The sequence below is a fragment of the Nyctereutes procyonoides genome, unplaced genomic scaffold (genome assembly GCF_905146905.1).
Source record: "Nyctereutes procyonoides isolate TBG_1078 unplaced genomic scaffold, NYPRO_anot_genome, whole genome shotgun sequence".
Taxonomy (NCBI): domain Eukaryota; kingdom Metazoa; phylum Chordata; class Mammalia; order Carnivora; family Canidae; genus Nyctereutes; species Nyctereutes procyonoides.
Window position 1 is genome coordinate 7739043 of NW_026575020.1, and position 25682 is coordinate 7764724.

The following is a 25682-nucleotide window of genomic DNA, read 5'->3' on the forward strand; positions in this document are numbered from 1 at the left end:
GGGATAGGAGAGGAAGAAACGTGAGCCCTTTTCCAACATGTTCTTATGTAGGTTAGTCAGAAGTATTTATACCAAACACCGAAAGCTAAATCCTAAATGCTGAAAGCTGCTGCCCGTGTTACCACCGGCCCAGAATATCCCCGACGACAGTGCTGGCATTGAACTCTTCACAATCCTTTGTTTTTCTCATCAGTTACATGGTTTACCTTCTGCTGCTTTGTTATCTAGCTGGGGGGCGGGGGGGGGGGGAACTCAGGTGAAACTGGGGTCCAGGATTCTAACAAATGACTGAGCATGCCTGGCCTCCACCCGGTTGCTTTCCGCAGGCTTTGCTCCTCTCAAAGCATTTTAAGCCGCGAGGTTAAATCCTCAACGTCTGCTCTCCACTTCCCAGCTTATTAAAATGGTTCTTCTTGCCTTCTGTCCCTGACCAACTCTCCCCCCCTTTCAAGACTGACCCTTTGATTATCAGCATTATTACTACCTAAATAGCCATGCTTTTTTTTTTTCTTTTAAACTCTAGCTTCACTAAAAATATTCCTTCCTCTTCTTTCCTCCTTCAACTCTTGGCGCAAGCACCTAGATCTCCAGGGGTCACTTGGGCTAAACGGGGTTCACCGCTCCTCTGACTCTGGTACCTCACCGGCCCCCGCCCCCACCCCCACCCACGGCTCTCAAACCCGCACAGAACCGGGGAAAGAGGTGGGCGCTCACCCTAGAGCGAAACTGGGAATTCTTTGGAGCTACCGCTGCTGGAGAATGGTTTTGCCTCCTTCCGCGAAGTGAAGGACTTGCTGCTCTCTACGGGCAAGGACAACGTCTCCTCTACCAGACAACAAACTTCCTGAGGATGGACGCTACCCTTTTTAGTTCCTTTTACACGCCCCCATTCCCATCACGTTGAGACACAGGATGGCTTTTGAAATACAATTTCTTGGGCAAAATATCCCTTCCCAACTTTGAGGTTATACGATAAACAGGAATGCCCTTTAGCCAGTTAGGCAACGAAGGGGTTAAACTTCAGCCACCTGACGGATTCTGGGGGTTTCCTTCCTCGACTTCAGAAATTAAAACGACCGGGAAGGGAAATTTTGCCCAAGGTAAAGATGAGAACCGTTAGCTTCTACCGTCAGGTTTCAGCCCCAAACAAGAATGGCTGCCCACGTCCGCAAAATGTACCAACCCCCTAACTAAAAATGGCTGGCCTGGATTTCTACCACTGGGCTACTTTCTGCCCAATTCAAAAATGGCGCTCACTAGCCTCAGCAAGAGGAGCGAACCTCCCAGCACCCTCTCCGGCCCGCAGCGTCAGGTGACGCGAGCCCCAGCCGGAAGTGAAGGAAAAAGCGCCTCAGCCCGCGGCGCCTGCGCAGAAGGGTCTAGACGCTGTGAAGCAGGAGGCACTTGGGATCGTCTGCAGGATTGGGACTGCTACAGAGGCCGCCACGGAGCCCGCCGGAGCCACCGTTCCTGCTGCTGCTGCCGCCGCTGCCCGAATCGGAACTGTCGGGCCGCAGCCGCCGGCAATGCCGCGAAGGAAGGTGAGGGGAACAGGACAGAAGGGATGGCGGGTGTCTGAGGATAGTCGATTGAGCAACGTGACGCAGTTAGCCACGCCTCACAGTGGTTGGGTTCCAACTTCCCGCTTCCCCGAACCTAGCTCAGCAAGCCTCCCTCCTGTCCATACCCAACAGAAAAATGTGGGCCCGATCCTGGCCTCGGCCTGTGCTTGCAACTATTCCCGCCCTCTGCTTGCCTGGCTCGGAGGCGTTCTTCTCGGTAATTGGTCGCTGAAACGCCTAGAAGCATATTGATTGGCTGGTGGCACCGCCCATTTGGGTCCAACGGTCACCTCCCCGCGTGCGGGGGCGGTGTCGGGGCCCGGCCCTGCCGCGCTCCCACTGGCTGTGGAGAACGATCCCTCCTCTCCTGATTGGCTTGGCTTGGCAGTCTGTCCCGTGGGGGCGCGGTGTAGCAGTAGCGCCATTGGGTGGCGCGAATCCCCGCCCTTCCGGCCGCTGATGCTGATAGGTGCATAGGCGGCGTTTTGGAGCATCCTTCCTTTCCAGGCGGGGGGCACAACAAAGCAGAGGACTGGGTGGTAGGGAACCAGCGCCCACTCCCGGGGGATCCCACTCAGGCCTGTTGCGTCTGAGCCCGTAATTTTTCCCTATTGGCCCAATTGGACAGCGGCCAGAAAATGCCGTTTGTAAAGCAAAAACTTTCTCGAGTTAGATGGGATTTCTGAGGTCACCTAGGGACACCCCCATCCCTTTTCTTTGCAGCTGTACAAACAGGCCTGATGGAAGTGCCCCAAGCCACTCCCATTAGGCAGTAGCCGACGGAGCCAGGACTACAGAACAAATCTAATTCAGTTCAACACATGTTTATTGACTACTTGCTACTGTGCTAGTTGCTGGGGATTCACGAATTAATTAGACATGATCCCTGGCTTAAGGAGATCACAGTCTGATGGGGAAAACGGACATAAAAAACTGTAGAAGGAGCTAGTAAATTCTCTACTTGGGGGTATATACTAAGTATTGTGGGAGGGAAGTGAGGGAGCAATTAAGTATGCTTTGGAGTAAGATGGGAAGTAGATGGTGGAAGCCAGAGAGAAGAGCTGAATTCCAGGGTCAAACCAGGAGGGGATGGTCAGGGATCGAAGTATCTAGGTAATTGGACTAGATGACCTTTAAGACTCCTCCCTTCATCCTAGGGATTTTCTGTGACTCTGGAGCCTCTGCTCCTTTCTGGGCAGGTTACCCTTGATATATTTGGAAAGTTGTGTGGTATTCTTGCTCATTTCTGCAGAAATATTTCTTTTCACAGAAGTTTTCAAATAAAGTATTTGTATCTTTTATCTTCTTAAATGGTCTACATTGGTAGACGGTATTTATGTTAAGGCTCACCAAATGCTGGAATAGTATTGGTGCCTTGGAATAGGTCCACAGTCCCCTTTCTGCAGTTTCCAAATACAAAGAGCTTTTGAAAATGTAAGTGTTTTTAGTAACTTACTTGGTTGGCTGAATCTGTCCTGAACTATCCTGAGGCTACTTAGAGTTTTTGTGTCTCTTTGGGTGTGATTGTTTATATGTCCTGCTGTAGAAATACTAATGTGTTTGATGATGGGGTGTTACTTGCGGGATATATGCAAAATATCTCTCTTCCAAAAAGCCAAAAAGTTATGAATTTCAAACACAACTGGCCCGAAGGGTTTTGAATAGAAAATAAGGGGCTTGTAGTTTGAAGTTTTGTTTGGTTTTCTAAGCAAATTCTCTATCCTTTTTGGCTTGGTAAACAGTATAGTGTTAATGTTCAACTGTTAAAAGTTACTGTATGGCTAATCAGGGTTCAGGAAGCTAATAATTGACAAATAATTATTAATTAAAGAGATGATAATATCTGTTTTTGAGTATCTACAAGTCTTCGTGTGCAAGCTGCCCTTTTTTTTTTTTTTAAGCACTTTGGTATTCATGTGGAGAAACTTCATAGTTAGACCACATAAGGAAGAAGGATTTTAGTCTTTAAGTTCTCTTGGTATCAGAGTTGTGGACCATGATATTTTGATGTAGATGTTTAGTAGATGTTTAAAATAATGTGATGGCTGTTTGTGGAGACTTTGAACAAAAGCTGCTCTAAAGTTAAAAGGACTCTAGCATTGATTTCTCACCACCATGGACTTTAAGTGCATAGTTATGTCAGCCAGACCATTTTGAATCGGGTACTTTTATTTCCAGTTTGTAGTACTGACTGATAAATGGACTTACTACAGAATTAGTGTTAATAAAGTAAGAATTAATTCTCTTTCGTTCATTTAATAAAGGTGCTTTATTTGTAGGTTGTTCCATTTTAAATGCCTTAAGAAAAGAGAGTTTGGCAGTTGAATCCTTCCTTAGTATTTTCAGTATCATGGTTCATTTTATTTCCAGTGTTAACACAAACCCACAGAGTAAATGCTTCTGTGCTAATGTCTGGATCTATGGTGTTACAGAGGAATGCAGGCAGTAGTTCAGATGGAACCGAAGATTCCGATTTTTCTACAGATCTCGAGCACACAGACAGTTCAGAGAGTGATGGCACATCCCGGCGATCTGCCCGAGTTACCCGCTCCTCAGCCCGGCTGAGCCAGAGTTCCCAAGGTATAAGAATTCATTCTTCCTGACCATGCCTCATAGCCAACTCACTGGTCATTATACTATTGTGTTAATATGGAAACTGGTCTGGTCTCTTGGCTTGGTGTAGGTGACCGAATCTGGTAAAATGCAGAGTGTATGACTGCAGAAGTATCAGGTCTTTAAAAATGTTTCTGTTTGGGGTATTGTCCAATTTGTAGATCCAAAGGAACTATGTCTAATATAATGCTGTGTGACACATGTATGTCTTAAGTCGTTTAACTTTTCCCTACAGCTTTTCCATCAGCATGGAAATGGGAATGCCATCTCTTTACTTTATTAGAATGGCTTAGACTTAGGGATTTAAAATAGTATCTTGAACTTGTTTTGGGAGGATGTTCAATACTTCTCAGACTTCCAAAACTTATATTTATTTCTGTAATTTAGCCAGACACAATTAGTAGATATAACTAGTTATACCAAACTATCAGTTGCAAATACCTAGAATTTTGCTTTGGTAGTAAAGAACGGAGAATCTCTGTGTTGAAAGGTAGTTTGAAGGTTCTCTAGTACAATTAGCCATCTGGGCTTAGATTTGGAGGGTACCCCTGATCCCTCCTGGTTCTGCTCTGGGATTCCCTATGGTGGAAGGAAGGTTGTAGTTAATACACAAAGCTGATGATCAATAGGTGATAACAAATTAAGGGGGAAAATTTGTAATATGCTTCAAGCACATTAGTAGTGCCAATTTTGTTATTGCTTTATGAACACATTGCAAAAGGAGAGAAAAACAGTTTTTTAAGCAAGAAAATGGGAACATTCTCAACAACCGTTCTTAACTTTATTTTTGAGTTTAACATTTCAGCTGGAATGTAGCTGTCGTCTCTGGATTCTCAGTTTGAAAGTTTTTATTTTTTTTTTAGCATAGTGAGAATTTTGATACATGACTGCTGTAATTCAGATATGATGCTGTACTAGAATGCCATGATAGAAAAAAATCATAGTTCCTGCCCTTAAGGTGCTCACACACAGTTCAGTGCAAGATATAGATGTTTCAGCTGATCGTGGTCATGTATTGTGGTAAGAGCTCTGAGAGGTTTGCATAGAGTATCTAGGAAGCTCAACAACTGCCTCCAAGAAGCAGACAACTTGGGGCAGGTGTCCAAGGTGGAAATCCTAAAGAATTTAAAGATTTTTTTTTAATTTATTCATAGAGACAGAGAGAGAGAGAGAGAGAGGGAGAGAGAGAGAGAGGGAGAGAGAGAGAGAGGCAGAGGGAGAAGCAGGCTCCTTCCAGGGAGCCTGACGCGGGTCTCCGGGATCATGCCCTTGACTGAAGGCGGCGCTAAACCGCTGAGCCACCAGGGCTGCCCGGAAATCCTAAAGAATCTAACAGGAACTCACAGTTGAAAGATGGGAAAATGTTATTGTAGGCAGAGGGAGCAGTTTATGCAAGGGAAGAGACATAATATTCTTACAAAGCATAATTGATCATCCCTGGACATCTGAAAGTTGTAAATATTAAAAACAGCTAGGAAATACCTGGGTCCTGGGTCTCTTCCTTTTTTTTTTTTTTTCCTGGGTCTCTTCCTAGTTGTACTTCATAACTGTGGAGTTGCACAACTTCTAGGGATATTGTTCACAATGTAGTCTATGTAAGGTGGCCTTCTCAAAAGCAAAATGTAGATTCTTATGAATTGAGCCTAACCTAGCTGTGTACTAACTTTTTTTTAACCCAAAAGTTTGAAAATTTCAGTTTTCTTCTTTGGAGAACTGTAAAATTTACCTATCCCTTTAAGATCTTTTGTCATTTAAAATATGCTTTAATTTCAGCTTTGAATCTTTTTCTAGTTCTTTTTTAAGTGTCATCAAATTAGAGATGTAAAAAGGATGCTGGGTGCTTCAGAATAGGTTTTGTTATTTCAAAGAATCCCAAAAGCTATGTTCTTGCCTCTTCATAAATCTATTATGACTTTGCTTCAGAGTATCCAAGAGGGTAATCAGGAAGAAAAGAACCTAAGCGATCCCTAAGGAAAGGAAATATTTGTATATTGTTATATCTTTAGTAGTAGAATGTCTGTTTTAGTGGATTGGAATAAGGGAAGAGAGGATACAGCTAATATTTAGAAAGCGCTAGATCTAGGTACCAGAAGTCACGTTAAATGCTTTATATGAAATATCTCACTTCTCATGGTAAATGTGTGAGGAATGTGCAACTAGTATTTTGCCTTTTTTATAGATCAGGACAAAGGCTTGAAGAGATGAACTTGCCCAAAATGCTATATAGCTAGTTGGTATGGTGGAGTGGAATTGAATGAGAGTCAGTCTTGATTCCAGAAGCTAAACTATTCTATACTATATATTTTTTTTAAAATAATTTTTATTTATTCATGAGAGACGCAGAAAGAGAGAGAAGGGGGCAGAAACACAGGCAGAGGGAGAAGCAGGCTCCCTGCAAGGAGCTCGATGTGGGACTCGATAACAGATCCTGGGATCACACCCTGAGCCAAAGGCAGACGCTCAACCACTGAGCCACCCAGGCGTCCCTATTCTATACTATTTTGTACCTCTATACCTGATCTTGGCTCTTTAGCTTATATTTTATTTAATAAAATAGGTATTTTACCTATTTGTCAGATTTTCTGAAGCATAAAGAGGAGGGTATACATGCTAATAAATCATATGGATAATAAAACCCAAATTTCCTTCTTCTCTAATTGTTTTATTATCTCTTAAAATTGGGGATCAGATTCCAGTCCTGTTCGAAATTTGCAATCTTTTGGCACTGAGGAGCCTGCTTATTCTACCAGAAGAGTGACCCGTAGTCAGCAACAGCCTACCCCAGTGACTCCGAAAAAATACCCCCTTCGTCAGACTCGTTCGTCTGGCTCAGAAACAGAGCAAGTGGTTGACTTTTCAGATAGAGGTGAGTGAGTATGGGATGATTTGGTCAATTACAGAGAAGATCTGGTCAATTTTTTCTTAAGGAAGGCTTGGGGCCACTGCAGATAGATGCTTTATACTGACCAAATTCAGCTAGGTAAATGCTGTTTACCTGATTGCTTTCTTGAATATCTCACTGAGGATAGTTTTGTATTAGAGTACTCTTGAAGACTAGAGTAATTAAATTATTAGATTGGACCCATAATAGGCAAAAGGAACTGGAGCCCTCTTACCTGTAGATGAAGAAAGTTTGAACCAGATTTTCTTAAAGTCATGCTTGTCAGTCCACTTATCTCTGTTTTTTGAGGAGAGTGATCTTTGGTAATGGGGGATGGTGAGCTGTTGAGATTGTGATTGACCAGCCCAAATTAGGCCTTAGAGCAGCAATTACAGACTGAGCAGCATCTAGCCTGCCAATATGCTCTGTTAGTTTGCTTGCACAACGTTTACCTTTTTTTTTTTTAAGATTTATTTATTTATTTTAGAGACAGAGATGGTGGGGGGCAGAAGGAGAGGGAGAGATACCAACAGATTCATGTTGAGCGGAGCCCAAGGTGGGGCTTGATCTCAGGACTCCCAAGATCATGACTTGAGCCAAAACCAAGAGTTGGACGCTTAAGCCACTGTGCCACTTAGGTGCTTCAGTGTTTACATTTTTAGAAGTTTGTTACCAACATTTGAAAATAGGGAATTTCACATCAAAACATAAAAACCTGGGTTACTAGTTTCTTTTAAAAACTGGAAACTCTGGGAATGTGTGGTGGCCATTCACTCACAGCATTGATTACTGGAGTGGAAAAGTAATTGTCTTCTTAAGGTGGACAGTCGGTTCTCTATTTGGCCTTGCCCAGCAAGTGTAGGCATTTGGTTTACAACCCATGATTTACAATCCGAATTGTTAGATTACTGACACGCTAGCTCGAGAGTCAGGTTCATTCACACTCACACCAAGTCACTCATCAAGGAGGACACCTGTTTTCATTTCTCTTCCATCCTGTGTGTTTCCTGGAAGGAGAGTTGGATAGTCATTTTAAAGAAAAATTTACTTCCATCCAGTTTTGACTACCTGTGATGGGGGGCTTATGAGAAGCACAGATAAGTGAAATATATTAGGTAAACCCCAAAAACTGGATTTTACTTAGGATGTAAAGTAGCACAAAGGAATGATGTTAGTTTCATTTTCCTAGTAGCTTTATAGCAGATAAGTGGTTAAAAGTCACTGGTTAAATGATAGCCATAAACTCTTCTGAATAGTAAACCTAAATGAACCCCATTTATGAGCTCTCCCAATTGCTTTGCTTTAGAAACTAAAAATACAGCTGATCATGATGAGTCTCCACCTCGAACTCCAACTGGAAATGCCCCTTCTTCTGAGTCTGACATAGACATCTCCAGCCCCAACGTGTCTCATGATGAGAGCATTGCCAAGGACATGTCCCTGAAGGACTCGGGCAGCGATCTCTCTCATCGTCCCAAGCGCCGTCGCTTCCATGAAAGCTACAATTTCAATATGAAGTGTCCTACTCCAGGCTGTAACTCCCTAGGTGAGTGTGACCAGCTTTCTGACACCTGTGTTCTATGGTTTTTGCCCTCTGAAATTAGGATCATGAAGAAATGTTTCATCTTCTCTTGTGATCTAGCTCTTTAGGTTCTTCAGTGGTGCTCAGAATATCACTGGGTTGCCCACTCAAACAAGAAGTATTTTTGCTTCTTGGTCTGTAGTCAATAAGAATAGATCTGGTTGCAAGGACATTAAGTGGGATGCACCCACCAGTTTATTGAAAGCTCCCTGTGAAAATTTCCTCCTCTTTCCTGCAAAAATAAAACCGAAGACCAGTTATCTTCAAAATGGCTTGTTGTGTGGTACATAGTTGGAGCTTAATGAGGAGTATAAGCTAATGCAGAATATTGGTTGTATGGTTAGAGCTGATAAGGAAATGAGAAAAACAGATTTCTTCTTGCACGGCCATGAAACTAAAAGGGCACAGATGAGACCCTGGTCTTTTGTGACTTTGGTGGTTGTAGGTCTTCTATATTTGATAAATATAAACCAGACAAGTATCTCTTCTCAGATAAATGAGTATCTCAGTGTTTTTTTTTATGACCTTTACCTTTTACTGACAGATTCTTATGATGGTTTAAACCTTACTAATGCTCCTTAAGTGAGCTTCATTCCAAGTGTTGGGCTTAAGTTTTTGTCTAGAGTTGGAAGGCACTGATTGACATTACAGGCCTTTCTCCCCTGAGTCTGCTTCTCAAATCTGTGAACTTTTCAACCTGGCCGGCCATCAGGTTCAGAAAAAAGTTAGAGCAGAGTAAGCTGTTGCTTTGCAGGCCCACAGTATGTTTTCCCTAGCATTTAATTTATCTGGATCTTTTCCTGGTCTTCGCACCACTTTCTCAGATAATTTCAACTCCTCAGGATGCATAGAGTATAATAAGTTCCCCTAAACCATCACACCAGTCATCACTCAAAGAAAATAATTGTTTCCGGCCTAAATCAGTATCCTTGGGTAAATGATGAAAAACTAAGAATAGACATCATCATATAAACATTAGTATTTAAGAGTTAGCTAATGTACTTTAAGATGGTAAGGGGATCTACTTTTCATATGGCAAGGAAAGAGACTCAAGCTCTGCTAGTCACTATCCATGCTTCCCTAAATTCTTACTTTTATGTACTCTGCCACATACCAGACACCGTTTTAGTTTCTGGGGGTGTAGCTGTGAACATGTCAAACAAAGTTCCTACTGTCATGGAGCTTATAGTCTAATTGGGAAAGGCAAGACAGGTAGATACATAATACGTCAGCTAGAGATATTTCCTTGAAGGAAAACGAGGGAGTGCTGAGAGGGTAAGGTATTGTGCATATATACAAACCATACACACACAAACAGGTGGTAAGGGTATGGGACACGAGAATGCTTAAGCAGTTTGAAGCACACTTACGGGCCAATATGCCTAGGACAGAGCAACCAGAATGGATAGGAGGAGATGAGGTCTGCGTTGGACCTGACGGTATGTTATTTATGCTCAGTCCTTAACCTCCTTGGTGGAGTAGATGAAAGGATAAATATAAATCTGTTGCATCAGAGGAAAGTTTACTTTGACTTCTCGTATTAATATACTGGCAAAGTTTGAAACATATGAACCTGAACTTCCAAAATTATTTTTTGATCCATCTGTTTAAAGAATACAGAGAATTCATTACATTGATAGTTTATAAATTTTTTATTTTTATTTTTATTTTTATTTTTAATTTTTTATTTATTTATGATAGTCACACAGAGAGAGAGAGAGAGAGAGAGGCAGAGACACAGGCAGAGGGAGAAGCAGGCTCCATGCACCGGGAGCCCGACGTGGGATTCGATCCCGGGTCTCCAGGATCATGCCCTGGGCCAAAGGCAGGTGCCAAACCACTGCGCCACCCAGGGATCCCTTATTTTTATTTTTTAATAAAGATTTTATTTATTCATGAGAGAGAGAGAGGTAGAGACCCAGGCAGAGGGAGAAGCAGGCTCCATGCAGAAAACCCGATGTGGGACTAGATGCCGGGTCTCCAGGATCACGCCCTGGGCCAGAAGCAAGCACTAAACCACTGAGCCACCCAAGCATCCCATAGTTTATAAATTTTTAAAATTGTCCAGTATGGATTGATATTTAGATTATTTCTCATTTTATCTATTTTGAATAATACTGTAATGGAAGTATTATATGTATGTATTTTAGTGTCTTGCTAGAAAACCTGTAGGAATAAATTTATAGCAGTAGAATTGCTAGATCAATAAATTAACTGTCCCTTTTTAACACTTTTAATATAGACACATTAAATTGGTTTTATTTCATATATTCTAAAATAAGACATGACTTGAATAATTTACCCAGAAGTTATAGATACATAATATTTTAGAAATATCTATAGAAGTATGTCTAAGAAATATCTATAGAAAGAAGGGTTTCTATAACATTGACACTTTACATTTTATACATGATGTTGGATCACTGAGGGTAGTTTTTTCTATGCAAGATAAATTGAATGGATCTCCAAAAATCACATTTTTAATAATATAGTCCTGGAGAAATGGCAATCTACATATCATGTATTGATTCCTTTCTCCCCCAATATGTGAATTATTTTCATTCTTTAAAGCTTACTCTAAATCATGTATGATTTTTTAAATCCCGTATGATTTTTTAAATCCCGCTGTCTTCATTACCCAGAGGTTTTGTAAACCCTTTGGTTAAAGAGACTTATAAAAAGGAAATAATGTTCAGTTCCCTCTGTGTTTCCCAAAACCACATGAAAAATAGAAAAGTGAAGAGGTATATCCCTTAGATAAAATGAGCTTTCTATATTATTACTATTAATGTCCTCTCATAAGAGTGCCTTGTGGTAACTTCCTATTTTATTTCAGTGTTTAGTTTTAGGTGTACAATATAATGATTCAGCAATTCTATATATTACCCAGAGCTCATCAAGATAAGTGTACTCTTGAGCCCCTTTAAATCTATTTCACCTCTTTCTCCCCCCCCCCCAACCCCTTTGGCAGCCACTAGTTCTCTGTATTTAAGAGTCTGGTTTATTCCTTTGTTTTGTTTCTTATATTCCCCATATGGATGAACTCCTATGGTATTTGTCTTTCTTTAACATATTTCACTTAGCATAATACCCTCTAGGTCCGTCCATATCATAAATGGCAAGATCTCATTCTTTTTTATGGCTGAGTAATGTTCCTGTGTGTGTGTGTGTGTGTGTGTGTGTCTGTGTCTGTGTATACATATATACATATATATGTAGAACACGTCTTCTTTATCCATTTATCTATGGATGGACACTTGAGTTACTTTTGTAGCTTGACTATTGTAAAGACTAACTGCCTGTTTAAAAATCTGATTACAGAAGAAGAAGCCTAAGTCTTTTATTTATTTATTTATTTGTTTGTTTGTTTGTTTATTTGTTTATTTATTTATTTATTGTTTTGGAAGCCTAAGTCTTTAAACAGAATCAGCCCCCTTCCAAAAAAATGAATATATTTAATCTAGGTCAAAATTGCCAAAATATGTTTATTTCCATAATAGAAGAGTCCATTTTCTTCTTCATTTTCCATAAGTTTCTTTTGGATTATTGCAAAATGCTCAATTCAGGTTTGATATCATTGCATAATAGGAAGCAATACTTAATATCGATATAACTTGATAATTTAGCATAGAAAAGTTAAATATCACCAAAAGAAAATGTTGTTTTTGCTCCTTTTTAATAAATGTATGGCTTTACGATTTTTTGGAATTTGAGAAATACATAATCAGAAGAACAGAAGGAACTACTACTAGTATATTGAACATACTACAAGTATATTCAAAGATTGCCAGATGCATTCTGTGGAAGAAAATAATTTTTTTAAGATTTTATTTATTTATTAATGAAAGATAGAGAGAGGCAGAGACACAGGCAGAGGGGGAGAGAGAGAGAGAGAGAGTGAGAGAGAGGCAGAGACACAGGCAGAGGGAGAAGCAGGCTCCATGCAAGGAGTCTGACATGGGACTCAATCTCGGGTCTCCAGGATCAGGCCCTGGGCTGAAGGCAGCGCTAAACTGCTGAGCCACTGGGGCTGCCCGGAAGAAAAGAATTTATTGTGGGTGCAAGTTATGGCCCTAACATCACTTACCTTTGGTAGATTCAATCTATGATCAGATATATATTGGATAAAAATAATATATTTGGAAGGTAACACAATTGGCGTACAGAGAACTATCACTTTATGAGCTTACATCTTTTATCTTGAGATTAAGTTTTTCCTTCTTTTAACAGGACATCTTACAGGAAAGCATGAGAGACATTTCTCCATCTCAGGATGTCCGCTCTATCATAACCTCTCAGCTGATGAATGCAAGGTAATTGTATTCATTACTTGACATATAGTTATCCAGTGAGTGCTTACTTAAGGTTTGTCAGGTACTCTACTAAACACTGGGGATCCAATGTGAACAAAATAGGCAGGGTCCTTTTTCTTACATTCTAGTGGAGGAAACAAAAGTACAGTTGTTTTTTTAAAAAAATAGTCAAACAGATAAAAGAATTATAGTATGTAATGAATGCTTGAAGGAAATAGGGAGATTATATATGGAATACTTGGAATATCATCTTGTAGTGCATTGATACTTTCCATTGAAAGTTGACTTCAATGACAGCCAGAGACCTATTCCATTAGGAAATAATTTGCGTAAATATGTGATCTCAATATTTATGCATTAGATTCTCTTCTCGTGAATCTGTGAAGACATTTTGCTCTTTAAATTTTTTCATAATTATTTTCCTTTCTCTCTGTTTCTACAGAATACTTTTCCTTTTTGTTACCCGCAATCACATCTACTCTTGGCTAGTTCTTGTTTTAAGTTCTTGAGAAATATAGTCCTAAATAACCTTTGCGATTTGAGGGTAATAGATTTAGGAGAGTCTGAGATCCTATTTTATATGTTCTGTGTGGGTTGCAGCTACCAGGAATGGAACTAATAATGGAGAAAGAGTTGAGAACGTTCTTAATTAAATGGATTGCGTGGGTAGTATTTGGACAGGTTATCCAAGCTCATTACATCAAAGTATTAACTGTTGTTCTTGTGGCTGTTATTTTCTGACAACGCCAAGGTCACAGATTTATTCCTGTCTGAGCCAGTTTTATCCTAAGAAAAATTAGAATCCCTAGCTAATATTAGTTCTTTCTGATTCAGGAATTAGTTCTCTTATTCAATAGCTAGACCACACGATGGGAAATTACTTTATGTCTTCTATAGTCTTTTAACAAAGTATGTATACTTTGAATTCTTATATGGATTTTAAGGTTGAAGACACTCTTATTTTTCTTCAGTCCAAATCTCTTGTGTAAGGAGAGTCATTATTTCTTCTGCTCTGTGTAAGAGCAAGTGGTAGGTCTTCCCATTAGCCTGAGACCAAAACGTCTGCATCAGAAGCCAGCAAAGCACTAGGTCTTTCTCTGAAAAGAACTGTGGTCTCTTTTTTGAGAGCTATCCTCTGCTTCTTGTCTTTAAATATCCTGATCTGATACTGTGGATGGTTTCACATAGAAGTTTTCCTAAGGTACAACTTTTTAAATTGTTGGCTTGCAGCAATGTGAACAAGTTACTTTAAGCAATTTATTTTTTAAAAAGAAAAATAAAAATTTCAGTTTGAGAAAGAAAATTCTGGAAAAAGAAGGAAAGCATTTCTTGAATTTTTCCTCAGTTTTTTTCTTCCTCGCAAGAGAAATCAGGCTCTGCATAATCCATCTCTACTACTGGAACTTGGAGGATCCATGGAATTTCTGAAAGATACATATTTTTATTATGTTTAGAATTCCAAATGGAAAAATTAGACTAATTCCTTGTATTTATTGAAAGCTTTGTAGTTTTAAAGTACTTGCATATACTTGATTACCCTTGAGTTTCCCGGTAAACGATTGCAATCAAGAGTATTACCATTTTTATTCAGTTACAGATTGCCGTGACTGCACACTGTGCCAGGTATCTGAGGATTTTCTGACTGAGAAAAGACTGTGTTCAATGAGCTAACTTTCTCATTGGGGGAGGCAAAACACATACAAATGAATAAAGAAGAATTTCATGCAGTGATAAATGTGTGAGGAACAAAAAACTAAAGATACAGAGATACGGCTGTTTTGGGAGTGACGGGAGTACGGCACTGCTTTTGTTCAGGTTGTTAAGGAAGAACCTTGCAGAGGAGTTGGCATTGGACCTGAGTCATGGCTGATGGCAAAGAGACTGTTGTGTGAAGATCAAGGAGGTGAGATGTAGGTGGAAGGACAAGCAAGCACAAAGGCTGTGAGGTGGGGATCAACCCTATGTGGAGTTTGAGGGGCCACAAGTAGGAGTAGGCCAGTGTGGCTGGAGCATGATCAGAAATGAGGAAGCAGGATCCAGATCCTGAAGGACCTTTAGGCCTTGGCACGAGGAGTATGTCTTTATTGTGATGGCTGTGGGAAGCACTCGGACGGCTTTAGCAAAGATGTAATATCATTTCATAAATGCTTTTTAAAATCACAGCTTGTTTGCCTGTGGAAAATGGACTGGAGAGGGTAGGAGTGGACGCAGTCGACTTATTAGAAGGTTGCTCCAAAGCTCAGGCAGTAGCTGGTGGCCGGGACTAGGTGCTGTATCATTGGAAATAGTAAGAACTGATCGGATTTAGGATATGTTTTGGAGGGGGCCAGCCTGATAGACTTGCTGATGGATTTGATGAGGGGAGAAGCAACAGCAAGGTTGACCTTCAAGTTTTTGACTCGATGGTGGTTTCAAAAGTGTTGCTGTCTGTCGATAGAAGGAATATTTGGAAGGAGCAGATTTGTGGGAAAACACCAGTGGTGGTGGTTTGACTGTGCTAAGTTTTTGTGTGAAGTGCAACAGCTGGTTGGTTGTGAGCCCTCATTTCCGGAAGGTGAAGTAGAAGCTGTTGGACAGCTCTGATTGGTGTTAAGATCACAGAACTGCAGAGTTGAGTTTCCCCATGGACTTGACCCCCAGCTTTCCAACCTTTTCTTTGCACCTCTTCTTGCGCTTCCTTAGGTTTCTTGTTTCTTCTTCATTGTGTGGTGGAAAGGGTCCAGGCTCAGTAATCAGACTTCATTAAAATCTTCGCCTTACCACCATGTAGCTGTGATGATTTCACTTCTCTAATTCTCAGTTAATGGCTGAGAAAGCAGACCGTGAAGCCTGCTTTACCTATTTTTGTAGAGATGGTGATAAACTCGAAGACCCTTTGAAAGTAGAAGCACAACATAAATTCAAGGGATTACCATTGTATTCTTATGCTTTTAAGTAAACTTAGTCTTAGAAGCAGGTGGATTTATTGACATTGTTGATGGTTGCAGGTGAGAGCACAGAGCCGGGATAAGCAGATAGAAGAAAGGATGCTGTCCCACAGGCAAGATGACAACAACAGGCATGCAACCAGGCACCAGGTACGGGCCTTGTTAAAGCTCTGGCCGCTCACAGTCTGAGAGCCAAGTCTTGGATCTCCTCTGCCTGGGAACAGGCATTAGGTCTAACCATGCCTCTTGTTCCCCATGGTAGTTCTAAGTGACTCATACTCAGTTGTACGTTCAGAAGCATATTTGCTTTCCAGATAGTAAAATTTCATGAGACAAACACTTTTGCTTCATAAATGAAGGGCTCATGTTGTTTATGAAAATAATAGTAATCGCAGATAGTCCTGATTATTTTAGAGATTACACTTGCTGCTCCATGTCCTCATGTTGCATCTCCTTTTTAACCGTTTGTTACTTTCAAACTCCCTCACTGTGCTGGCATGTTTCCGAGGTCACCAGTGACTTGTGCTTATTAGCATTTGACTCTTGTTGATGGTCTCATTTTTCTTCTACTTCTCTCTTGCCTTGGATTCCAAGATGCTGCTTTGCCTTAATCTTTCTGCTTCTCTGAACATCCTGCTTATTGATTATGCTTAATTCCTTGTTCCTTCATGAATGCCTTTGGTCTTTGCTCTTGCTGTCTTTCTGCCTAACTTTGTGCCAAGAAGAGATTGTGTTTATCCTTCAAGGCCTTGAGCATCTCTCAGCTGTTGTAGGAATTTCCCAGATCTCCTGCCACCGGGGACTTTTTCCTTACGTATTCCATTTTAAGGTTCTCAGGATGCTGGCTTAGCACTTGTCACATATTGTATATACATAGCTCATCATATGGATGTCTGTTTTTGTGGTTAGATTATAGGTGGATAGCAGAGGAAGCCTGGTGAGGAGGGAGAAGTTTGGGTTTGGAGCCAAACAAATCTGGATTTGAATACTGTGATTCTGTTATGCTAGCTGTGTGATCTCGGGTAGGTCAGCTAATCTCCCTAAATAGTATTTCCTTGTTAATAGCAAGGAGTGAATACTACCTACCTGGTAGGGTAGTCATCTAACAAATACCTATCCCCAGTGCTTGGCAGGTAATAAGCACTCCCATGAGTGGTAGCTGCGATTCTTTTTTTTGTCTGTCTGGGGTTCTCGTGTTACTCAGTTTAAAAGTTTTATTCATTCTTGTATCAGTGTCTTGGAAAACAGCAAACATTCAAGAAATGCTTTTTGAATTGAAATGATCTTTATTTTATTCCTGTTGTTTTGGTGGAGGCTTCCCTCCTTAATTTATGTTTTATTTGGTTTACTACTAAAATAAGTACATTCCTGAACCCATATTAACTGACAGTAACTATGGTGGTCTGGAACCCAATTTCAAATTTTAAAATCATCATAGTATTTACAGAGTGACTGTAACACGTGGCATTTTTTTCCCTGCCCACATTGTGTTGGGTTTTGTGTTGTTACTTTCATTTTGAAATTTACTGACATAATGCATTTTCTAGCTAGCTTCTCAGTGTCCTCTTATTGCCTTTTAGGCACCAACAGAGAGGCAGCTGCGGTATAAGGAAAAGGTGGCTGAACTCAGGAAGAAAAGGAATTCTGGGCTGAGCAAAGAGCAGAAAGAGAAATATATGGTGAGAAAAAGTTAAACAGCATGAACTCTTGCTAATCGCATTTGATTGTTTTTGGTTTCTAAACTCTGCTTTTCAGATCTGCCATTTGGTTTTCTCCAGTAGAAGGGTCCACCTCTGGCCCTTAAAGTTTACTACCATAATCCTCCCTCAAACTGGGTTAAGAGTAGAAACAGGAGGTCTTTGAAAAACAAAATGGTCTTATAATTTAGATAAACAGAAATTCAATCCTGTAGTTGTTTGTAAACCTCTCTTTAGTTGTAAAGGGTTAAATTTAGCCATTGAACAAATACCAGGATGTTGGAGATGTCTGTATGTAGGAAAGTATCTTAATGGGAAAACAGAATTCCTGCATGATAAAAATTAATTGGGTGATACAGTCTGTAACAAGATTTTTTGTGTAGTATTTTAGCTTTCTTCCTAGTTTTAAAAATAATGCACATTTGGGCTTATGGGTTTTTTTTAAAGATTTTATTTATTTATTTGAGAGAGAGAGCTTGAGCAGGGGGAGGGGAAAAGGGAGAGGGAGAAGCAGACTCCCTGCTGAGCAGGGAGCCCAAGGATTCAGGGCTGGATCCCAGGACCCTGAAATTATGAGAGCCGAAGTCAGATGCTTAACTAACTAAGCCACCCAGGTGCCCTAAAAGTAATGCATATTTGTAATAGGAAACACAGAACACAGGACACCTAGGTGGTTCAGCAGTTGAACATCTGCCTTTGGCTCAGGTCATGATCCCTGAGTCCTAGGAACCGGTCCTGCATAGGGCTCCCTGCAGGGAGTCTGCTTCTCCCTCTGTCTCTGCCTCTCTCCTCTCTCTCTCTCTCTCTCTCTCTGTCTCTCACAAATAAATAAAATCTTAAAAAAAGGGGGGGGGAGTACAGAACACATAAGAAAAGTATACATAAATAAACATCAATCCTATACCCTAAAAAGTAACCATGGTTAGCATTTGAGGAGATATTTTCCTAACCTTTTACATAATGCCTTATTTATGTAATTTGGATTTTACTGTAAGTACAGCTTTGGATTCTCTGTTTTCACCTAAATAACTTGAACTATAATTTCCTCATTTCATAAAAAATTTTTCAAAAAATTTTTGCTTAAAATTTAACTTAAGTATAAAGATTTATGGTAAACATAATTTATAAATACATGTGAATGATATTTATAAATGTGGTAACAAAAAAAAAAACAAAAAACAAATGTGGTAACAAATGTGTTTCCTACTGAAAATACCAAAAATATTAGAGAAGAAAAATTCCAATAAAAATCATCCTCTGAGATAAGACACACACACCCCCATGTGTTTTGCTATATGATCTTTTGTCTTTTTCTGGTGTGTATTTTTATTTTTTTCATGGAGTTGGAATATTGGCTTATTTAGGCACCAGATTATTTAATGTATGGTTTGTGAATACTTAGCACAGCCTCACTAAAGCAAAAATATGCCAAGCCATGTGTTTACTTTTTTGGTCATCCCCACTGCCTTGAAAATGATAATCTTATGAATGAAATGGAAATGGACCAGCAGGAAATGGGTGGTGGGCGAATTTGTAGCTAACCGCCTACGCCAAACTGCTGGGTTTGTAGAGGGGGAGGGTTCCCGTAGTGCGTTGTCAGGTGCGAAGTTGTAAGCTTCCCTCTGCCTAATTCAGTGTTTTTATCTACAAATAGGGTAGACATGGAATAAGTAACATGATAATAGCATTTATTGAGTGGTTAGGCACTGTGGTTATGTTGTTCCCATCATCTATGAAATCCTTTTTGATGGATGGTGTCTTAAACTATTACATAGGTAAGAAAACGGAGGTTTATTTTATTTATTTATTTATTTATTTATTTATTTATTTATTTATTTATTTATTTATTTATTTATTTATTTATTGAAAACGGAGGTTTAGAGAGAGAATTTGCCCAGAAATCATATGGAAATAGAGTTTCTGAAGTAAAAGCTCCTAAAATTTACAAACATCTACTTTCCAATAATTTGAGCTAGGTTATTTGGATCCAACCATCCTGTTTAAAACTGCTGGATAGGATTTTTTAAACTTAAAAAAATTTTTTTTAATTTTTTTTATTTATTTATGATAGTCATACAGAGAGAGAGAGAGGCAGAGACATAGGCAGAGGGAGAAGCAGGCTCCATGCACCGGGAGCCCGACGTGGGATTCGATTCCCGGTCGCCAGGATCGTGCCCTGGGCCAAAGGCAGGCGCCAAACCGCTGTGCCACCCAGGGATCCCCTAAACTTAAAAATTTTTTGATTAAACTAGAAGAAATATTTAGAGCCTGAATCTTAGATGGCATTCCAGATTCAAAGGACGCCTGGGTGGCTTATTAGTTAAGCATCTGCCTTTGGCTCCTGGCGTGATCCTGGAGTCCCTATCAGTTCCCGCATCCTGCATCGGGCTCCCCACATGGAGCTTGCTTCTCCCTCGCCTGTTTCTGCCTCTCTCTCTCTCTCTCTCTCTCTCTCTCTCTCTCTCTCTCTAAGTCTCTCATGAATAAATAAATAAAATATTTAAAAAACAACAACAAAAGATACAGGTCACAGGGGCCCAGAAGAACTGGAAGAAATTGTATTAGAGGTCAAGGTACTGGTGAATGTTTTTTTCATATGCTAATATACATGTGAACTCTATAATGTTCTCCCTGGGATGAGCCATCCACTCCTCTTAACAACCATTGTCTTCTATTCTCTGGGTGAGAGGTGGAGTTAGGACAGAGTGGGAAGGGCTAGAATCAGAGGTTTAAAAGAGAAGTTTCCTTTGTGGCCTTTCTTTCCGGTGCCAGCATACTTGTCATGACTACCATGGTGAGATTTGATGCTTAGTGAGAACTGGCTTATTTTTATGCTACTGATTTTCTATGGATATTGCCTCTTTCTTCTTCCTTAATATTTATTTAGTACAATGTTTTTTAAAGGGGCCAGCTTGTATTTCCCATGCACTGGGGCTGAAGATCTCAGGCAGGAGCTTCAGGCCCCGGGTGGAAAGGGTCATGGATGCAGCGACCACAGAGACAGAATTTAGCAAGGACCACTTAGTGCAGATACCCTTCCTTGTTGCGGCTTTTCCTTTTAGTCTAAAATCTCAGACCCTAAGTCTCAGATTTTGTGGGGTTTTTTTGTTTTTGTTTTATTCTTAAATGTGAGAGTATACACCAAGGCTCCTTCCGGATTTCAAGATTCTAGGAATTTTTTTTTTTTTTTATTAAAGTCTATTTTTTTTTTTTTATTTATTTACTTATGATAGTCACACAGAGAGAGAGAGAGAGAGAGAGAGGCAGAGACACAGGCAGAGGGAGAAGCAGGCTCCATGCGCTGAGAGCCCGATGTGGGATTCGATCCGGGGTCTCCAGGATCGCGCCCTGGGCCAAAGGCAAGCGCCAAACCGCTGCGCCACCCAGGGATCCCAAGATTCTAGGAATTTGTAGTGCCTTTGGGTTTGTTATATTTTATTTATCTGTATTGTCCACATTTTCAGATGAAGGAGTGGAGGCATAGAATTCTGACCCTCAATTTGCTCATTTAGAGAAGAATGAAACTGTTTAGAAAGTGTAGGAGCATTTTCTTTCTAGATTCACTGGGTGCATAATGGTTGTTTTTGGCATTAACCTGATAACTGTGTCTTATGCTCAGTCCTTGGTGCCTAGTAAAATGCCTGGCATATAGTAGGCACTAAACAAATAGCTTGGGATCCCTGGGTGGCGCAGCGGTTTAGCGCCTGCCTTTGGCCCAGGGCGCGATCCTGGAGACCCGGGATCGAATCCCACGTCGGGCTCCCGGTGCATGGAGCCTGCTTCTCCATCTGCCTGTGTCTCTGCCTCTCTCTCTGTCTCTCTGTGACTATCGTAAATAAAAAAAATAAAATAAAATAAACAAATAGCTTATACTTGTGGTTGGCCCTCTGGTTGGCATTGATTGAAATGAAATAGATTAAGTTCTTAGAAGCAAGGAGAATCACACTCTGATTATTTTCCTAGGAACACAGACAGACCTATGGGAACACTCGGGAACCTCTCTTGGAAAACCTGACTAGCGAGTATGACTTGGATCTTTTCCGAAGAGCACAAGCCCGGGCTTCAGAGGATTTGGTGAGTATTAAAACCTTCAAGCTGTGGACCACTTGTGAAGGACATGTAGAACTGCCAAGAAAAGTGATCAATCAGTTGATGAAGAATTAAATGTCCTTTACTGCTTGAATCTCTTTCCCCGCCCCCCAGGTATCCTTTTATCTGATCGTCCTCCACCCCATTCATATTTAAAATTAATTCCCTCCCTTCTCTTTCCCTGATGGGTTTTCCCTCTACACCTCACCTCCCAGATGGACCCGTTTGGTCGAAGTGTTGAGGCTGTGTGAGACTATAGATGGCCCTTGGTCTCCGTTGAGCAATTTGCAATTCTGAGAGCCTCTAGATGTTTGCTTAAGCCTCTCCTGTTCTCTTAACACTCTCACCTCCCCGCCACCCCTCCAGGAACTTATCTTTGCAGGCTTTCCTGAGCCTTCCAGCCTATCCCCTAAAAGAATTGAACAGTGAAGAGAAATAATGGAAAAGGCTGGCTATGTGTTTTAGGAAATTAATCTATGACCTGGTCAAGTTTAACAGTTAGTTTCCCTTCGTTTTCATACCCTAGGAGAATTTCCAACAACTTTGTTTTAAAAAAATTTGTGGTACCTCTGATTTAACAGGTTAAATGTGTTGAGGAATACTTTGGTTGTAGAGTGAATATCTTATTTACTTTTTTTTTTAATTGCATCAAATACTTCATTTATAAATCCTCAAATAGACTTCTCGGAAACTTGGAGGCAGCAGCCTTTGGTGGCTGCTTTCTCTATCGTGCTCTGGAACAGCATTTCCTATCCCAGCTCGCCACCTGGTTAGGATTAAAAAATTCCTAGTATCCGCTCCTAGCCATTGAGTAGAGCTTGATATTCACAGATGCAGATATTTTCTACTTTATCTAGAATTTAAATTCCAGTGTTACAGCACTGTCTATGTTTCAGAAGTATTCCTAGATAATCTTTTCTGTTTCGTTTTAGAATGTTTTGTAAAAGTGGGGCGTTTGTATTCGTGGGAGATTGCCTTTATAAAACGGTTTGTTTGGTACAGCCTGATTAAAAACAAAATTTTACCAAGTACTTGTTATGAGGTTCTAGAGATGAGGCCCACTCAGAGCAGGATAGGGAGCAGAGGAAAGCTGCAGTCTGTACTTGCAGGCAATGTCAATGGTGAATTTTCTAGAAGCCTTCCTGACTAGGTCTAGGTAGGTAGTCCTCTTTAGTGCAAGCTTCTCCTGAGTTAGAAACCAATTCTGTCATATTTTTTCACATAGCCTAGCATGGTGACATGCAAACAAGTGTATTGCCGGCTTTTTAAAAACAAAGATAATCAATTGTAATCTTCCGACTTTTTTTTTTTAAGATTTTATTTATTTGGGGGAGAGAGGGAGCAAGAACGTGCGTGGGCACATAACACAAGCAGGAGGAATGGCAGAGAGGAAGGGGAAGAAGCAGGCTCCCCACTGAGGAGGGAGCCCCATGGGGGACTTGATTCTAGGAACCCCCAGGATCATGACCTGAGCTGAAGGCAGATGCTTAACTGACTGAGCCACGCAGGCACCCTGTAATCCTTCTGCTTTTTGAAATCTATAATAGGAGAAGTTAAGGCTGCAAGGCCAAATCACTGAGGGGAGCAACATGATTAAAACAATTGCTTTTGGTCGTTATGAGCTCGACACTTGGTACCATTCTCCTTATCCCGAAGAATATGCACGACTGGGACGGCTCTACATGTGCGAATTCTGTTTAAAATACATGAAGAGCCAAACGATACTTCGCCGACACATGGTAAGCTTTCTGGGATTCTGTGATGGTGATAGCCATGACCTGTAGGAGCTCTAGGTGCTGATGTCTATCTGGGTGAACCTCTGTCTCACCGCATCTCTCAGTGGTCCATAGTAATGGGGCAAAGGCGTAGGAAATTGAAAGCCGCATTTCAGGGTAGGGAAGATTCACCCTGTATGGCATGGCTGGTGCTGAGTGGTACTCCAAGCAGCTGATGTCCCGTAATCACATCCTGTCACACAAATTTCCTTGTCTTTTTTCTTGCTGCCTGCTCTTCACCATTTCTCCTTGGGATATAAATTCCCTCTGCCCACAGTTTTTATGTGTCCCAAACTAGATAAAAACAAGTAGACTTCATTGGATGGACTTCATTAGACAGGGACAGGACAAGGTGACTCACTTTGTATCCATAGCAACCAGTGTGGGCAGTAAGTGCCCAGTAAATGTGTGTTGAATGAATGCTTATTTAAAGGAGACAAATTATGAAGTGAAAAAAATGGATCCTTTGGTATCTTCTGAAGTTTGGTTCTGTCCAGTTCTTAACATTGTCAAAATAGGAAGAAAGACATGATACTCATTTTATTCATAAAAATGCTCACTAGGTAAAATACCTTAAGCCTTAAGCCATTTTCCTTTCCTTAGTTGTAGAGTAAAAAAATCTTGTCTTAAAGGAATTTCTGGGAACTGGGATGGGAAAAGGGGAAGGAGCCTTCTTGGGTGGGGCACTTTCCTTTTCCTGTTTCTGTAGTCCCAGAGTAATTTGGCTCTAAGATCTTTTAGGGTTTCCCTCTTTTCCCTCCCCTTCCACCTTTATTTCTGGGATTTCTGCATGTCGAGCATCTACAGCCCAGGCTTTCCCACAGTTTCTCTCCCACGCTTCTCCCCAGTTGGGCTGGGGGATAACTTTTTGTGTTCCCATCTCTGGAACACATGGTCTGGAGTGTTGCAGCCTAGAACTGCCCCTATGAATTAAACTCTACAGACGTGTGCACACCAGAGTGGAGTGGAGGAGGACTGCCTGAGTGATGGGCCAGGGCTAGGACTGGTGGGGAATAATGGAACCAGAGGACTGGTCTCTGCTGCAGTTGTAGACCATGACGATAAAATAAAACATGGTTTTGCTGTGTGAAAGTAAGTCTTACTGTTGTAAACTGCTTACCATGTAGGTTTTAATTCCTTTTTGTTTCTGGTTATTCAGTGTCATTAACCAATGAAACAGCCCCAAAGGGCAAGACCTCTAGTACCAGAAGGTAAAAAAGGGTTTGGAAAAATTGAGGGTCATATAAACATTTTGAATATTTGACGATTTGGATTACCTGAGGTACAAAAATCAAATTTCAGGAAATGAAAACCTGTTTTTTTTTTTTCTTCTGTACGTCTTCTGATTCCCATTGCTGAAATGAGCCTTCTTTGGTCATTTTACTAATGATTTGGCTTTTGTTTCTAAACAGTTGTTGCATTAGTTGGGTTATTGTTGGAAAGAACCACTGTGAATAAATGGGTGGATATAGGAACAGGCTAGGGATAGAGCTTTCTTGAGGCAATTCCAGTTAGTATTTGGATTCATATGTGACAAATTGGGCATGATTCTTGAGTTGACCAAGTCACAATAAAACTTAGTAGAAAATGTTCCATATACATACATTTCCTGAATGATACTTTTTAATGTATTTACATAAAACCTGTTAAGAATTCACCTATTTACAGCAGTGGCTGGCTGCATTAAATCTTAGCAACTGAGGGTGAGGAAAGGGGCACCTTGTACCACCTTGTGGCCAGATGCCCACCCACCCTCGGGGTTTCTTGATGCTAAACCAGGCTACCTTGCCCTTTTCTTTTTCTTTTTTTTTTTTTTTTTAAGCTACAGAAAGACATGCTAAGACTATTCCTTTTTTTTTTTTTTTTTTTTTTTTAAATTTTTTTTTTTTTTTTTTATTTATGATAGTCACACAGAGAGAGAGAGAGAGAGAGAGGCAGAGACATAGGCAGAGGGAGAAGCAGTCCCCATGCACCGGGAGCCCGACGTGGGACTCGATCCCGGGTCTCCAGGATCGCGCCCTGGGCCAAAGGCAGGCGCCAAACCCCTGCGCCACCCAGGGATCCCAAGACTATTCCTTATATAACAAAAGAAACACTTTGGTGGAGGTTAGTCTTGATTGTTAGGGGGCCTCTTTTCTAATCCAAAGGAAAGACTAATGGTTAGGTAGTAACAACCTTTACCAGTAAAAGTGAACGTCAGGTATTCCTGCCTTCACTTAGCAACTCTAAGCTGCTAGAAATAA

General features: G+C 40.7%; 1 protein-coding gene across 2 annotated transcripts in view; it reads left to right on the forward strand.

Annotated features, from left to right (window-relative positions):
- The first annotated feature begins 1368 nt into the window (after positions 1-1368).
- KAT7 (lysine acetyltransferase 7) overlaps positions 1369-25682 on the forward strand; it is a 32882-nt gene continuing 8568 nt past the window's right edge. Inside the window, exons 1-9 of one of the 2 annotated variants that reach the window (XM_055327587.1) lie at positions 1369-1541; positions 3995-4142; positions 6865-7041; positions 8363-8602; positions 12869-12951; positions 15939-16028; positions 17459-17557; positions 21539-21649; positions 23212-23403. In XM_055327587.1, the coding sequence (XP_055183562.1) occupies positions 1527-1541; positions 3995-4142; positions 6865-7041; positions 8363-8602; positions 12869-12951; positions 15939-16028; positions 17459-17557; positions 21539-21649; positions 23212-23403 (1155 nt within the window). In that variant the 5' untranslated portion in view covers positions 1369-1526. The remainder of the gene's footprint in view (positions 1542-3994; positions 4143-6864; positions 7042-8362; positions 8603-12868; positions 12952-15938; positions 16029-17458; positions 17558-21538; positions 21650-23211; positions 23404-25682) is intronic. The other variant, XM_055327597.1, reaches the window with a different exon arrangement.